Here is a 17,948-nt window from a genome sequence, read left to right as displayed (position 1 = left end):
AGGCCACACTGCATTTTAAATCAAATATCTCCCAGTATCACAACATTCTCTTATTTCATCTCTATTAACAATACTGAAGGATATGCTGTTATGATCACTGGTTGTGTAATCTTCCAACACCTGCCAATTTTTAACTTTATTATAATAGCATAAGTTGTCATGGAAAGTCAATATATGACTGTCTATGGACAGTTGAATATGTTCGGAGCATGTTCTTGTGTATTTAATATCTGCATCCCGGAAGTAGCTACAAACTCTTCAAGAACTAGTCCTCTTTCATTAGTGTCTTTGCTGCCCCAGAGTGGATAATTTGCGTTGGAGCCAATAGCAACTATCACTCCACACGAACCAACCATCTCGTAAACACGCTTCAGATATTCCACATAAGGCTCAATATCATCAGAATACTGACGCAAAGTAGACCCTGCCGATGACTCAGATCACCTCACAACATACATTATTTTCGCTATATAAGGCCGAAACCTTAGTAACAGCAAAATCATTGCCTCTGAATAACGATGTAACATTTAAAAGAATGAATCCCAACAACTCGAAGGCCCCATATGTTGGCACAAATATTAAGGCATACAAGAACTTCCAGCAAGACTGAATATCAGGGGCAGACAACACTTGTGGTACAACTTAGCCAAATTGCTGTCTGCCCCTGATATTCAGTTTCATTTTCCTCTTCCATTCCCCAACCCTACTTTGGGAATATTACAGATTTTATTAACACATTCGCTGCCCAAAAGCAAACCCGAGTCCAAAAAAATTGCAATTTTTGCATCTCAATGCAGATATGTGTCCAATCAATTGTGGTCAATAAATGGATTCTGTAAAAGTAAAAGCACATGAAGTGAACAATTGAGTGATACTTGCACACCGACTGAACCATGAGCTATTGCATTATGGCTGGTGAATGTGCTTAGTGTCAATTGCATTGTCTACAGAGCACTATAACGGCTGTTTACTTGGTTCACAGTTTCATGTGTTTATGTTGAAGCTGTTTTATCTAGTTTAATATTTTCTATAAGAAAAAAATGTAAAATTTTTTGAAGATTACGCTTGCTAAATTTTAATTCTTTTAGTTTGCAAAAAACAAAAAATTATCCTTAGTGTGTGTCTACTGATAAAATTTTGTGTAAAAAGTGTTTTCATATAAAATTTTACCCTAAAGGGTTGTTATACTGGATCCACAGCCAGGGACATCAGGACTGAAAAGGAACAGGGGTGGGCAGTATGTCGAAACTGATAACATTTAATCAGCGCTTTATAATAAATTTTCTGTTTATACTCCGGCACGACAACCAAGTCAGTAGAGTTTACAATAAATCGTCAATACAAATATTTATCGTATTTAGTAGTCATGGGCTTGAACCCCGGTCTACTCAAGGAACGCGTGCTATGCACTCTCGCTCCTGACCACTGGGCTACGTCAGGCCTAATAATAATGTCATCTGATATTGAAACAGAATTCAAGTGATGCAGATTTTGATTCTTGTTCAAATGCATTTTGGTGATGTTAGAATGCTACAAACAACAGATGCCAGTGTTACTCAGAGTAATGATTCTTCACATATGAAATATATTTACTAAAAAGCACTGCCTACTTATTCCATCACCCCAGAGAAGCATTCCAAGGCAAACATTAAGGACCCTTGCAAATATAAAAGGCAGCAAACATGTTAAGAGTTAGGAAATTACAATTTCAGGATGAAGGTGTACTAGAAACTTCAATATACAGTCCATGTTCACCAACATCCCCCCCCCCCCCACCAAAGCCACAAATTCCATCAACAGGTTAGGCAACAAATTTCAACCTCCCCCAATTCTCTTGAAATAAACTGTTAGGGAAACTCAGAATTTAGCTTAGAGCAGGCATATTTTGCCTTTAATGGAAGATTCTTTGAAGATATAACTACAATTAAAAAACACTGTTACTCTGTGATATATCTCAGAGTAACACTGCTTTGTAATTGTAGTTTAATGGAATTAACCTGAGAAGGTAATAATGTTTAAAGTCATGATTAGAGAAGACTCTTTGTTCAAAAGAGACTTCAGTATGGGTAATCCCCTTCTCCCCTCACCAGATATCTGCATGGGTGATGTTAACACAGGGGGTATTGACTCGTCCTCCACTTCACCCCCAAAATTATGGCTCAGGTTAATGGACAATATATTTGTTTACATGGAACTACAAGGAAAAATTGCTCAAAATGTTCCACGAACACATCAACAGTTTGCAAACGTTAAAAACAATAAACTTAGCATTTCTGTTTATAGAAATGCTCCCACTAATACGCTTTAAGTTTAAAACTTTTATGCTAACCATCCACGTCAATAAAAATGGGCATTATAAAAAGTATGACCACGAGAGCTCTCAGAATCTGCTCAGGCAGACAACTCACAACGAAAACTTAATAATATAAAACTTATACTTATTCACAACCAATACCTAGAAACCATGATTAATAAAACTGTGAGAACTGTTGAAAACTTTCACTTAGTCACTCAGGGTTCAGTGCTGAGTTCCTTACTGTTTTCAATATTTATTAAAAATGTTGATCAAACTCAATGCGTGCAGATGATACAAAGGTTAGGAGGGTGGTTAATGATGGATATCAATGTGGGCTACCATAACAAAAAACGAAGAAAAACTTGGAAGATGGGCTAAGTGATAACTGTGGATTAATATTGATAAATGTAAGGTACTGAATAAGGAGAGCAATAATCGCAAAATAACATTTTAATTGGGTGGTACCACACTCAGGGTAGTTGCAAAGGAAAAACCATAGTGGCAATTGTGCAGTCTGATCTGATATTCTCTGAGCAATAAAGACAGGCTACCAGGACAGCTCATGGGGTTTTTTCAATGACATGCAGAAATTTTGTCAGCAGGTACAAGGAGGTTAACCCATTGTATAAGGCAATAGTTAGGCTGCATCCTGAGAACTGCATACAGGTCTGGAAGCCTTATTTTAAAATGATGTAGATCTCTTGTAACAGGTGCAGAGAACAGCAACTAGATTAGTGAAGGAAACAAAGCATCTGTGAGGGGACCTCAATGAAGTATTTAATGTTTTAAATGGTCTGAGTAAACTAAATGCTGATCGCATCTTTACTCTTTCTCAGACAACACATACACTGTTGTTCAAAGAAAGTGCATCACCTAGGAATTTCAATTCTAACCCTTTTTCGTGATGGTATGTTATATTAATGACTGGCATCACAAATAGAAATATAAACAAGTTATTTATTAACAGTTAAGGCAAAGCTAAGTAATATTTGACAGGTGCTCTCAAAATATTCTAAAATTAGCATTTGAAACCTTTATACAACAGTTTTGGTAAACCCAACAATTACGACTGAAATGTTATCAGAAGCCTTCAATTTGTTTCAGTTTATCATTTTAAAAGGAAAACAAAATGAAAAGTTCACCAGGTGCAAACTAATATTTAGTCGAGCTGTTTTCTGGCCCTGATGACAGCAGCACACCGTCGAGGCATTGACAAGATCAATTTCTGAAGTTCACAAAGGGGGTTTGGTTTCTTTCTGGCAACTGCAGATTCCACACAATGCCAACAGTTCTCCATAGGATTCAGGTCCGGACTGTTTCCTGGCCAGCTAAGAGTTGTAATGGACCGTCTTTCCAATCATTTTTTTACCTGTAACAAATGTAAACACATTACTGTTGAACCTCTAATGCAGAAATGAAGCTAAAGTAACTACAGAAGTGCCTACTTACACTTTTCGCCCGATGACACGGAGCAGAGTTGTTCTGAAAGATACAGTTACTTGGCAGGTTGAAATGGTCTCTAATGGTTGGCAGCAATTTGCCTTCCAATACAGCCAGGTATCCATTGGCATTATGGAACATTTTATAAACTGCAGGTGACATACTCCGTGATACAAAATGCAACCCTATATCATTTGGCTGGTAGGGAATTTCACAGTAGACATGTCTGGATGGTATTCTTCACCCCATCTATGGCAAATTGTTTGTCTCCATTCAGAGCCATGCAGGTTGAATTTCTTCTCATCCGAGAAAATAACTGACTTCCACTGCTTGGTGGTACATTTGACATGCTCCTCACACCAGATTAATCGGTCCCTTTTCATTTTTTGTGCGAGTTGGGGCTTCTTCTTAGGACAACCGTTACTGCACTTGCTACCACTCCTGTATGTTCTTCCCATTCTCTTTTCAGCTCAGACGAAGAAGCTTTACGGTTTTTTACGCATAAGTGCTTCAAAATGCAGTCCCTCTCTTGGTGTTGAGACTCGTTTTCATCCAGTTCCTTTTTTCCTATTAGCAGAACCAGTATTCTTGAGTTTGGAAAGAAATCTACTCACTGTTGATTGATTACAAGACACTCTATAAGCAATATGATGGGAAGAACATCCTTCCTCACGTAAAGCAACAATAGCACTCTTTCTTCATGGCATCAACTGCCCATAACTTGCCATCCTGACACTAGCAAGGAATGACTGCAACTCTTGCAGAGCATGCTTATATAGCAGAAAGTAACAACTGATGCAATATTACATCACCTATGCTGTTTGTTTGTTTGTTTGTTTGGTGTTTGGTTTTTAGGAGCATTAGCAACTAAGGCCATATTGCTCCGGGAATATGCGGTGGTCATTCCCTGACCTTTCTGCATCCTCCGTATTTGGTGGTGACGGGCTCGAACCCCGGTCTAATCAAGAAGCGTGTGCTACGCACTGTTGCTCCTTCCCACCTGGCTACGGAGGCACCACATCACCTATGCATGTTAATCTTATCTGATGCAATCTGTAAGAAATATTGCCATATATTTAGGTTTTTCGGATGACAGTTACAATTTTAATGGGTGATGCACTTTCTTTGAACACCAGTGTATAAGAGAAACACACTGAAAAATGTTACTAATATGTAAATTTTTAGTCCCCTTAGTAGAAAATTCATATTTTTCAAATGGAAAAATAATAGCTAGTGCCTATTGCTCAATGGTAGAGAGTATCTTCTCTCAGCCATATTCAATGATCTAGAAAAGGAAGGCAAGAGGCTTAAGTTTCTGAGTTGTTTCTGTTCTTTTATGCAGCTATAGCCTTTCCTGATATACCACAGGTAATATAAAGAAGCCTTTTGAAGTTAGGATGAACAGGAATAGGAGCAGTAGTGATCTTTTTATTACAGGTTTCAAAATCAAAACATGCTATTCTCCCTCCTCCAAATATAAACTTATTCCTTTTCCTAGTGAACGTAGTAACCAGCATTATGACGTTAGAAAGAGTTAAGGATAAATCTCCAACAGAAAATGATCATACCAAGGAGGCTTCACTCTTTTTTCACATTCTTGAGTCAGTGAGATCTTACAATGGCTTCACATTTCTCTGAAATGAACTAATCCTGTTCTGTATGATCTAATGCCTGAGATAAGGAACTTGTACAATAAGAAATTTACACCTTGATGAGCACTTGTTAGACTTTTCCAGCCAATCTATAAAATACTTCTGTAAGAAGTGTCTCTTGTTCAGAAAGCATCTTTGAATACATCAGGTGGTCATCCCAGAAGCATAAAACTCATTCTCCCAAAAGGCTCCTTCATTAAAAAATTGAAGGAAAACTCTGGGCAGAATTCCTAAATAAATTATCTTTTTCTCTCTCTAAAAAAAAAATCTAAAATAAATTTAGTTCCCCCTCCCACTTTGCTGAAAGAGAGGGAAGAAAATGGGGAAAAGAATTTATTTATGAAGAGAAAAGGTTCTCTTTCAGCACACTCTGGCTAGGGAATGCCTTGCCAAAGTGTGCTGAAAGAGAACCTTTTCTCCCTATAAATAAATTCTTTTCCCCATTTCCTTCCCTCTCTTTCAGCATGCTCTTGTCAAGATACACTGAAAGAGAAAAATCTTGGGTTTTCAAGGGTATCTGGTAATACACTGAAGTGAGGTCAAGTTCAGTAAAAATCTTAGCTCCTACCAGAGACAATAAGGGCTTTTGCACTATTTAAGGGGAAGTTAATTGGTGCTGTAACTTTGTTTACCTGATAAAGGATATCTAAGAAACCTTAGATATCCTTTATCTAAGAAACCTTAGATATCCACTGTCTTTCTCCACTATCATAAATGGAGAGTTCAAGAGGAAGTTAATGGTTCTATAATTCCAACTTTTATTTGCAAATGGTGACAACATTCTAGAGCTGAGAGCAGAGGAACCATTGTCAGGGAGTGATCATGATGTTCTAAGTTTGATGATGAGGAGAGAGGTAGCAGTTATTAAAGGCAAAGAAATGGGTTTTAATTTCTGGAAAGGAGATTAAGATGGCTTAAGGTGCTACATGGTCTCTATCAACTAGGAACATGACTTATAACTTCCATGTGATGTAAATTGGATGTATTCTAAAGTTGATTTGGTTGTTTTCACAATATATCATCAGAGTTTCCAGTGAATGGGAAAAAAAAAAAAAAAAAAAAACCAAAGTTCCTCTTGTCCAATGAGGATCAAACAGTGGTAAGAACATTAACCATCATAGCCACTTTGCTAACTGTGAGGGGTAGTTTTAATCAGTAGTACTGGCTGGCCAGATTCAGTAGTGGCTTTATTCAACAAAGTCCAGATAATCTTGAGATTATTCAAAACTGCCTGGACTTTACACTGTACGGTTGTTTATTTGAATTATGGCACATCGGCAGCTTAGCATAATAAATTAGTATAATACAATATATCTGCTGTATATATCTATCTTGTACCATTTATTATTTAATACTTTTTTTTTTTTTCAATTAGGTGAATTCAATGCTTCATGTGATTTAAATTTAGTAACAGTCTGACACTCATAAAATTGCTATGGTAATAGCATATGAATTAAATATTTTAATTATGTAGTTTTTGTAATACATCATGCAGGAAATCCAAATTACTGAAATGCACATTTATATTGCACTGAGAAAACTGGTTTTATTTAAACATACTTACTGAATTATTATAATTAGGTCTAAAGATTGCCAGAAGAACACCAAGATCTAATAATAACTATAAATAATATTGAATTAAATTAATTTTTCTCAATGCAGAATTAAATTAAATCAAATTAATTTTGAAACATTACTATCCATCACCTACTTAGTTGTAAAAATGTTACTCTTAAACCAGTTAAAAACATTTCTCAATTCCATACCTTTCATTTCTTTAAATTTATCAAATAACATTTCAAAGGACTGACCCCCTGGGTCTTCTCTTCCTAATGATTCAAAAAGCCATTTATCCTCTTCGAGCAAAGAATCTGCACAAAAAATCATTATACATCACATTTATTTTTGATTTATATCTAACAAAAGCAAGTGCTAAAAACAATGTTAAAATGTGTTTGCATATACTCTTCCTTTTAAATTTCAGATTTATTCACTAGATATCTAAGAAACTGATTCTAGGCTTTAATTTAGCATTTTTGTGACACCTATGAAAATGTATGCTGTTGCTAAGAGAAGAGAGGACTTAATGTTTTAAAATTTTTCAATACGTTATCATGCATATTGATGTCAGTGTATATTGGAAACCCATTGTCTCCCAATATACAAAGCTGTGATAGCAATTTGATTATTAAGTTATCAAAGTCTGAATACAGGTAGGCCCCGATTTATGCCGGGGTTACTTTAGACTTCCTCAGGGTCGTTAGCTGAAGTGCTGTAAATTGAGGAATAATTATAATGTATTTAAATGAGATTGGTTCCTGCACTATGAAAATTTAACCATAAGAGTTGATATAAATGTTTTTTATATTATATATTTGTGGTTATTTTATAATTATGAGATATAAATAATATTTATAGATAAAATATAAGTAATAAAATAAAAATTTAACTTAGTAATTCATTCCTGTAGAGCTATCTTTGGAGTATGTAGTAACGCCACTGTCTGCACCCCCTCTGAGTGACATCTTCAGCCACTGCTGAAACTGGTTCAAACTCAAGAAAGTAAGACACATCATCAGGCCACAATTTTCCTCCAAATGCCATTCACGCATGATTGCGACACTTCTTTCCAGGCTGCAGCAATGTTACTTATGGCCTTAAGGATGTTGTACGACCTCCAGTAATTCCTCACAGTCACTGAGTTAGATGCCAGCACTGCCTGGACAATGCCTTTGAAGGTCGTACATAAATAGTATGCCTCGAAGGTCACAATAATACCCTGATCCATTGGTTGCAACAGTGAGGTGATGTTGGATGGCAATTAAACAGCCTTCACATTCAGAATGTCAGGGATATCTTCAAGGTTGGCAGGGCATCCAGGAGCAGTGTTGGGGACTAAAACGTTTTTGGGCAAGTTGTTTGCTGCACAAAACTGGGCCACCTCTGGACAACAATATGAAGTGTACCATTCACTAAAAGGGTCTGGGTCACCCATAGCTTCTTATTAGAGCACCAGAAAACAGGAAGTCGAGTCTTCACAATGCCTTTCATAACACGTGGATTCTTTGAATGGTACACCAACATCAGCTTTAACTTAAAAGTGCCTCATCATTACCACCCAGAAGTAATGCAAGCCGATATTTTCCAGCATTATAACCAGGGGGCATACCTCTCTTCACAGGCTATGTATGTCCTCCCAGGCATCTTCTTCCAGTACAGCCCTGTTTCATCAACATTAAAGACCAAGTCTGGGGTATAGCAGCCTTCATCCATTGACTTTTAGAATATGGGAGAATATTCCTCAGCATCTGCAGTGTCAGCGCTAACCGCCTCATCAGTAATTTTTACACTGTGAATTCTGGTACGGTTTTTGAACCAGAAAAACAAGCCCCTGCTAGCTGAAAATGATCCAGTCCCTCCTAATTCCTCATTAATTTCATTGAACAAGCTCCTAGCCTTGTCCATAACCACTGCCTGTGTTACAGAAATGTTATTTTGGTTCATATAATCTATCCACAGCACTAATAACTTCTCCATTGTCTCACTTCTTGAATAAATTGTTCTCAAAATGCTTACATTGACAATTACTGTATGTGACTGCTTGATCTTCTCAGCATTATTCATAATGGTTGTAACAGTAAAAGGTGCTAAACTTAAGATCTTGCACACCTCCGAACGCTGCTCACCAGATTCCATACGATGAATAATGTCCATTTTCACTTCAATCGTTACAGATTTGTGACTTTTTTTTAAATATGTGCATACACAGATTCACCACTACACTTAGAAGACGTGGATGAACAATTTATTTAAAATAATAAGGCACTAACGAACACAGGAAATTATTAAAATTTAAGGCACAGCTCACAACACATGCACACTGGCAGATGAGGAGAAAGCAACTGACATTGACATTAGCGCCATCTAGATACCCACTTCCTGTGCTACGTTTAGCTTGCACTTTCAAAATTTCTGTGTGTGTGTGTGTGTGTGTGTGATGTAGGGAGTGTGAGGAAATCAGACGAAAACTCAGTGTTATGGGCCTATATGACAGCTTGAAGAACAGGGTGGATGCCCTCGAAGGATCGAAATTGAGGGGCCCATCAAGCTCTCAGCTGCCCACATCAATGCCAGAACTTGCACTTGAACATCATCACGCAACACAGCAGCAACCCCCAAGGAAGAATGCGCTGGTCCCAGAGAAACTAGTAGTTGTCGGTGACTATTGTCAGGGAAATGGGGAACGTATTGTGCAAAAAAGGATAGGTGGAACAGGACCAGGGCATGTCTGCCAGGGGCAAAGGTTGATGACATTGTAGAGCAGATATCTTTTAAGGACACAAAAAGTGATATTGTTGTACACATTGGCACTAAAGATATTAAGAGTAGGAGACCGTTGGAATTACTTAACAAGTACAGGTCACTGTTGAAAAAAAGCTGCGAATTAGGGTTGAATTTGAAAGTGTCTGCAATTCTGCCAGACACGATAGGAGGGAGTATATGATGAGAGCCTTGTTGATCAATTTGGCCCTGGAAGGATTGTGCAAAGCTCAAGGGGTAGAATTTTTCTCAGCCTGGTCTGTGCTTGTTAACAAGGGAGACTGCTTTTACTGGGATGGGATACACTTAAATAGAAAGGGTGCAAGAATATTTGCTGATGCTATTGAGGCAGTGTTAGGTGGGTCAGAAAACTGCTATCCGTGTATCAGGAATACACGGACTAACAGATTAATAGTAGACACTTGCAGAGGTGAAAGTGATTCTTGCATTGCTTCTATTGGAATGAGCAGCAGCCTGGAAAACAAGATGCAGGGGATTTCAGAGACTGCTGGGAGTCATTGCGGTACAAGTAAACACGTGGGCTGTGTTAGAGTAGCTAAGAATAGGAACAGGTGCATGTATACTTGCGAGTACACCAATGCTAGGAGTTTGGTAAAAAATTTGATGAATTTGAGGTGTTGGTCAAAATATCAAAGGCAGATATTGTTGGGATATCAGAGACTTGGTGTCACACAGACATAAGCAGTGCAGAATTGGAATTTGGGGCGTACAATGTGTACAGAAAGGATAGACAGGACAGTAATGGAGGAGGGGGTTATGCTATTAGTTAAGAAACACATAAAATCTAAGGAAGTCATCCAACTGATGTTGGTGGACAATGCAATGTTGAGTCTGTTTGGTGTGACATAAGCACTGGGAAAGGAAAAATGAGAGTAGATGTGTGTTATAGGCCTAATGAATCTGATGAGTATAATGAGAAACTGTACAGGGAAATAGAGTGGGTCAGTAAATCAGAGTCTTATAATGGGGGATTTTAATTTCCCAGATATTGACTGGAATTTGGGGGCTGGTCACTCACACACTAGCAAGGCTTTTGTGGATTTATTGGATGATTGTTTTCTACAGCAGCATGTTCGGGAGGTAACTAGAGGGAGTAATACTCTTGATCTGATTATCAGTAGTGATTCTTCATGCATTAAGAATCTGCAGATAAAGGAACCACTAGGTGGCAGTGATCACAGTGTGCTGAAGTGGGATTTACTCAAAAAGGTAACTACCACAGGGGTAAAGGGAAGGGTTTTTGCTTTTGTAAAGGCGACTACAATGGTATGAGACAGTATTTAAATTCTATACAGTGGAACCAACTGATGATGTTACCGACAGCAATTCAAAATGGGAAGCATTCAAAGAACTTATCTTGGAAGCTACTAGGCTTTAAATACCAACTAAGAAATATTGTTCTAGGTTTAGGCTTAATGGATGTCAGATGAACTAATGAGACAAGTGACAGAGAAGAAAAATTCATGGGATACATATACAGGTAGTTCTTGACTTTACGAGTTAATTTGTTCCTAGTGAGCGCTCGTAAAGCGGGAATTTATTTCCTATAGACGTAAGGTTAAAAATAGGGGTTACGTTCTCAACAATGAAATTAGTTAGCTAATTAGTTTATGTTTAAACAATGATTGATTTATCGAAAGAAATGAAAACGTAGCCTGTAAAATCAAGCAAATTATAATACAAGTGACCCCTGCTTAACGCTGATAATTTGTTCTGGGAAAACAGAGCACTAAGTGAATCCATGCTAAGCAAGCACAGCATTCACATAAAGTAACATATGTATTTGTTCGTTGCGGTAGGTGCCATAGGATATTTTCTAATCAATAATAAACGGTAGTGAAAAGATGCACAAATGTCGGTCAAAATATTTAATATTCAAATATTTGTACATATAAAATATTCTGCATTACATATGTATATAATTATGTGGTAACTACTTACGTATCAAAATTAAACTTAAAATTCCAATTAAAATAATGAATTTAATTGATCTAAATTGATTTTAATTGATTTAATTTAACTGATGAATTTATTCATGAAAAATGTGTCAATTTTGGATTGTACTTTGGCCCTCTTCCTGATGAACTAAAAGGGGTTTTAATTTTAAATCTCCCACAGAGTTACCACCTAAGAATAAAGTCAACCAATCCTTTGGCGCTTTGAAACCTGGCCAGTTTTTTTCTTCTTTCAATATGAATCTTTTTTTAGGCATTTGTTTCCAAAAAAGTCCTGCTTCATCTATGTTAAAAACTTATTGAGAAGTTTAACATAATAGCCCTCTTCAATAATTTTAACAAGTTCTTTTTTGAAAGTTTTGGCTCCTTGATCTGCACTTGCAGCTTCTCCCTGGATTTTAAATCTATTCAACCAGCCCTTACTAGTTTTAAATTGTTCCACACTTTTTTTTTTAGGTGAGTTTTCTTCAGATCATCATATAGGCTAATCTCTCTCTCTCTCTCTCTTATCATATTTAACTGAATTCTGCATCGAATATTATCTTCAATAAAATTAGTTAAAAGTCTCTCCATTTCAATCCTAATAGCCGGCCTAGCCCTAGTTGTTTGCAGTGGAACAGCTGTCCTTCCCTCTGCTAAAATTAATTCTTTATTTTTTATAATTGTTCTTACAGTTAAACCTACCAGTCCTAAATTATGGCACACATCCGCTTGTTGTTGACTGGAATTGATTTGCTTCAAAATGTCTAATTAAATTTTCAAATTTAGTCTTTTTCTTACATTTATAGTCTTCGCACTGCGTCCAGACTTCATTGCTTTTTCATTCTTATCAGCCATTATTAACTTTGAAATTGTAACTGCGTTAGTTGCATTAATTATGATACAATGTTCGAGTAAACTGCCTGTTACAATCGATGTCTAATACTATACTGAGTGATGATTAGACTTCGGATACATGCATATAACGCAAATATTACAAGCAATACACTTGAACGTTTTTTTAAAATGTTGTTCTTGGAACTATGTAACAAGGCACTGTACGCAATTAAATTAGCATGAGAGAAAATTTCTCAAGTTGGCGTGGGAAATGTTTAATGCTGTTTTGTTATTCATTTTCAAGCTATCGACTCCATCAAATGAAACAATTTTGTTAAATATGCCAAAAATGCAATCTTTAAAAGAGCGTTATAGTGATTTGTGACAGTGTTATAGTCAGATATGGGTTATAATATGAGAACAGCGTTATAGCGAATCAGCGTAAAACGAACCACGTTATAACGAGGGCCTGCTGTAATAGAGAAATTATTTACGACTTAAAAATGTTAAAGAATGTTTATTCTTCATCTCTAAATAGGCCTACGAGGCTGGGAAAACTCATATTAAATAATTAAACTTCACACCAACCAGTACTTGAAAATATTTTAATACTGTAACTGAAAACACTGTATTTACAATAAAATGATTAAAACTAGTTTAAAATATTTAAAATATAAATATAAAAATAATTAAAATATGACTGAAAACAGATAGTAAAGAATTTTAAAAATTAAAATATATCGTAACAACTGTAGCTTTCTTAGACAGCAGTCTCCTTTCTCAACAGTGTACATTTTGCTGTATGCCACATCCTTAAATAGCAGGTCCACGGCATTCGTCACATGGTTTCCCAGGAATGTGATTGATATTTCCCATTTGCGCACCAGAACCGGAAATGGCTCGGGAGCACACTACCTGAAACTGTTCATCGTGTCCCAAGACAACCATTTCAAAGAGAGGGTGTAAACGTACACCCTTATCTCTATTAATGGTATTACTGGCTGCCCCAATGCATAAGCTCTCAAGCCATTTACGGTTCCAGAACCCCTGTGCATGATCTGTGATGACAGCATCCTCTGGGGAGATCTGATGTTGCTTCTCCCAGAAATGCTCTGCCACAGCAGACTTCCCGTAATTTGCAGTCTTTATTGCATTCATGTGTTCCCCCAGCCGGTCCTTAAGTCGCCGCTCTCCCACATAACATACCTCACAATCTGGGCATTTAATTTCATAAACTACCCCGCTGCTGGCTTCCTTCGGTATGAGGTATTTAACTCTTGATATCACTGTGTGCAAATTCCGTCCCAGTAGTACACAGCGTATTTGATACCCCCGAACTATTCGCGCAATGCGTTCCATAAGACCTGGATAGTAAGGAGTGTATGCAGTGCCCACAGGGGTAGACATCACTCCCCTAATGAATCTGTCTAAGACACTCTGGGGTAACCACATTTCTTAAGGTCTGCTGTGACTCTGATAATCTCATTATCTTTATTCTCTGAGGTGGTACAGTGGGACCCCACGCTATCAATTAAAGCTTGACTACACTGTTTTTGTGTTGGCTAGTCTGTGCCGAGTTGTGATGGGTATACTGACCCCGGCACATAGGCTTCCTAAAAACATTGGTCTTAAGCCTAAAACCTTCTCTGACCACCAACACGTCAAGAAATGGTAGGGTTCCCTCTGTCTCCACCTCTGAGGTGAATTGGATAAATGGGGAGAAGCTGTTAAGTACATTGAGTATTTGATCTTCTCTCCCCTTCTGAATAATGGTGAAGGTGTCATCAACATATCTTTTCCATTTATGTATGGGAAATTCCAAATCCTTGAAGATCCTCGATTCTAATTCTTCCATGGCCAAATTGGCCACAATGGCGCTAATAGGGGAACCCATGGCTGTGCCATGGGTCATATACATGACATCTTGAAAGACCATGGTGGTATTAGACAAACAAAATTCCACACCTTCACAAATATCATTAACACTTAAAAGCGACCTAGTACTTAAAGATGTATCCCTTTCTAATGCCGTTCTAACACATTGAACTCCAAACTTAAATCGGAATACAGGTAAACAAAGATATAACAAGATCTTCTCGTATAGTCTGATCTTTTATAAAACCCACGAAATCTTAGTGGCAGCCATAGAAAGGCTTTAAAAGAACTTAAATGGGATGATGAGATCATAGTCTTACCCGCGGATAAGGGGAGATCCACGGTCACATACACAAAAAAAAGAGTATTGCTATAAAGCCTTGGAACTCTTATGGAACACTACTACGTATAAAGTCACTCGAAGGTTAGTTTAGAGCGGCAAGTAAATAATCTTATACAGTGTTGGCAAAAGGCAGGATGGATATTGAAGGAGGTTTATTGGTCTTTACATGCTACTGGTTGCTGTTTACCTAGATTCTATGGTCTCCCAAAGATACATAAAGTAGGTATACCACTTAGACCAATCGTATCATTCATCAATAGTCCTACCTATGGCGCCTCCGTAGCCAGGTGGGAAAGAGCAGCAGTGCGTAGCACACGCTTCTTGATTAGACCGGGGTTCGAGCCCGTCACCACCAAATACGGAGGATGCGGAAAGGTCAGGGAATGACCACCGCATATCTCGGAGCAATATGGCCTTAGTTGCTAATGCTCCTAAAAACTAAAATAACAACAACATAACAACAATCCTACGTATGCCTTATCAAGATACTTAGCCAAGCTGATTGCACCCATAGTAGGACTTTCCAGTTTTGTGTTTAAGAATAGTAAAGAGTTCGTGGGTTTATAAAAGATCAGGAGGTTGCACACACTGATATCAAGAGTTAAAGACCCCATACCGAAGTAAGCCAGCAGTGGAGTAGTTTACGAAATTAAATGCCTGGATTGTGAAGTATGTTATGTGGGAGAGATGGGGGCGGCGACTTAAGGACCGGCTGGGGGGAACACATGAATGCAACAAAGACTGCAAATTATGGGAAGTCTGCTGTGGCAGAGCATTTCTAGTAGAAGCAACATCAGATCTCCCCGGAGGATGCTGTCATCACAGATCATGCACAGGGGTTCTGGAAACATAAATGGCTTGAGAGCTTACGCATTGGGGCAGCCAGTAATACCATTAATAGAGATAAGGGTGTAAGTTTACACCCTCTTTTTGAAATGGTTGTCTTGGGACACGATGAACGGTTTCGGGTAGCGTGCTCCCGAGCCATTTCCGGTTCTGGTGCGCAAATGGGAAATATCAATCACATTCCTGGGAAACCATGTGACGAATGCCGTGGACCTGCTATTTAAGGATGTGGCATACAGCAAAATGTACGCTGTTGAGAAAGGAGACTGCTGTCTACAAAAGCTACAGTTGTTACGGTATATTTTAATTTTTAATATTCTTTACTATCTGTTTTCAGTCATATTTTAATTGTTTTTATTTATATATTTTAAATATTTTAAACTAGTTTTAATCATTTTATTGTAAATACAGTGTTTTTAGTTACAGTATTAAAATATTTTCAAGTACTGGTTGGTGTGAAGTTTAATTATTTAATATTCTTCATCATCATCATCGACTAAATGCACACTCCTTGATCACTCATTATTGGCTCAGCACTCGTTGGTTTGTTGCACAAGAAGTCGACTTCTTCAGAAATGTTTCAATAGGTGTTTCTTTCAAGATAATATTCTCTTCTAATTATAAATGTCATGATTGCATGCATAAGTATTTTTTAATGGCACACACAAATTGCAACTAACACAATTCGCGCGGAGTAACAAGTTTACGAAGCTTAAAAAAAAAACCAGGAATGAAGAGAATATTCTGAAAATTTATTTGTTTTTTATATACGATTGAAGATTTCAGTAAAGGTTCCCTAATAACATAAAAACCCACACAATTCCAGCTATAGGTATTTTCACAAATGCAAGAAGATCGAGTTTACTACCCGTTTATAATTGCTTGCAGTAACAGAAAAGCCTAATAAACTGGAAAGTGCAAATTGTTTTTATTGTTTTTATGGTTGTGACCCTCCAGAAATGTGCTTTAGACAAATATCACAAAGGCATTCAAAATTGATTCTTATAATGGAACATAAGATAGCGATGAAAGTGTGGTGCATTTTAATGATTTGAATTGGTAACTAATACAATTGACAAGCCACGCTCACAACCTTTTATATGGCCTTAAGGTCATGCTCGTGACCTTAAAAATGACATTTTAGAGAGATAAATAGCTTAGTTATACAGCAAAAATTTCAACTTCCAAGATATTGAAATGATTACCAAAAAACAGTGTTATTGGGTTCACATTACGATATTTTAACGATACGATGGTGTCTATGGAACTGATTAATACTGTAAAGCGGGGTACACTGTATTGTATAGCTATGCACGTGGTTGGAATGCAGCATTTATGAATGTTTAACATTCATTTTTTGCAATTAATGTTCATACTTTCGATTTTGTTGATACTTGATACTTGGGAAAAACACTCGTAAAGCAGAGAACTGCCTGTAAATTAATGGGTGACACGGAAGCCTATGATCGATATAAGCTGGTCTGTAATCAAGTCACAATTAGGTTAAGGCAGGCAAAGGCAGATTATGAGAAATCCTTGGCAAAGGATGCAAAGAAAATAAAAAACAGCAAAAGTTCTTTACTTATGAAACTCTAGAAGGAAGGGGAATGAATTGGATTGATCCGCTGGATATCGATAGTTCAACTCTTGATGCAAAATGAGTATTTTGCATCTACATTCAAACATGAGGAGTTATTCAGGGAAGGGAATGCCAAAAAGTGAATTAAACTCTAGTGATTAAATTCATCTAGTGAGCTAGATGATTTCGTAATAACTGAGAGGAAAGTGGAGGAGAAATTGTTGAAGATAAACATAAGAAAGGCATGTGGGGTGAATGGGATCTATCCAGTTATATTAAAGGAGGCGGCAAAGGAACTAAGCAAACTCTTAGCCATAATTATGAGAGCATCCTTGGACTCAGGGGAGGTACCCATGGACTGGAGATGTGCAAATGTGACCCCCAATTCCCAAAGTAGGATCAAAGGGCGGACACAAGTAATTACAGACCTGTTAGTTTAACTTCTGTTCCAAGGAAATTGATGGAGGCACTGGTTAAAGAAGCAATGTAGGATCATCTAGACAAGACTTCCCCTTAACAAAACCATGCTATGTCCGAGCTATAACTGAAGTCTTGTCTAGATGATCCTGCAGTGCTTCTTTAACCGGTGCCTTCATCAATTTCCCTGGAACAGAAGTTGAACTAACAGGTCTGTAATTACCTGCATCCAGACATGTTACAGGTCTGGATGCAGGGATTTTGAAGTTTTATAGTTGTATTATTTTTAATCTGAAAACCTTTTCCTCCCTATTTTTTACTTTTTTTTTTTACTTCCTTCAAAGGCCCTAAAACTGTCGTAGGCCCTAGGCACAGTAGCTACAGTGCC

General features: G+C 37.4%; 1 protein-coding gene across 2 annotated transcripts in view; it reads right to left on the bottom strand.

The window, feature by feature from the left end:
• LOC150083333 (alpha- and gamma-adaptin-binding protein p34) overlaps positions 1-17,948 on the bottom strand; it is a 150,652-nt gene that overhangs the window by 34,619 nt on the left and 98,085 nt on the right. The window contains exon 8 of one of the 2 annotated variants that reach the window (XM_090377190.1): positions 7,200-7,259. In XM_090377190.1, the coding sequence (XP_090233316.1) occupies positions 7,200-7,259 (60 nt within the window). Of the gene's footprint in view, positions 1-7,154; positions 7,260-17,948 lie in introns of both variants that reach the window. The other variant, XM_090377189.1, reaches the window with a different exon arrangement.

The sequence above is a fragment of the Mastigoproctus giganteus genome, chromosome 7, assembly GCF_048544385.1.
Source record: "Mastigoproctus giganteus isolate SK-2022 chromosome 7, ASM4854438v1, whole genome shotgun sequence".
Classification (NCBI taxonomy): Eukaryota; Metazoa; Arthropoda; class Arachnida; order Uropygi; family Thelyphonidae; genus Mastigoproctus; species Mastigoproctus giganteus.
The sequence above is the reverse complement of the archived record's forward strand: the minus strand, read 5'-3'. Positions and strand labels throughout refer to the sequence as shown.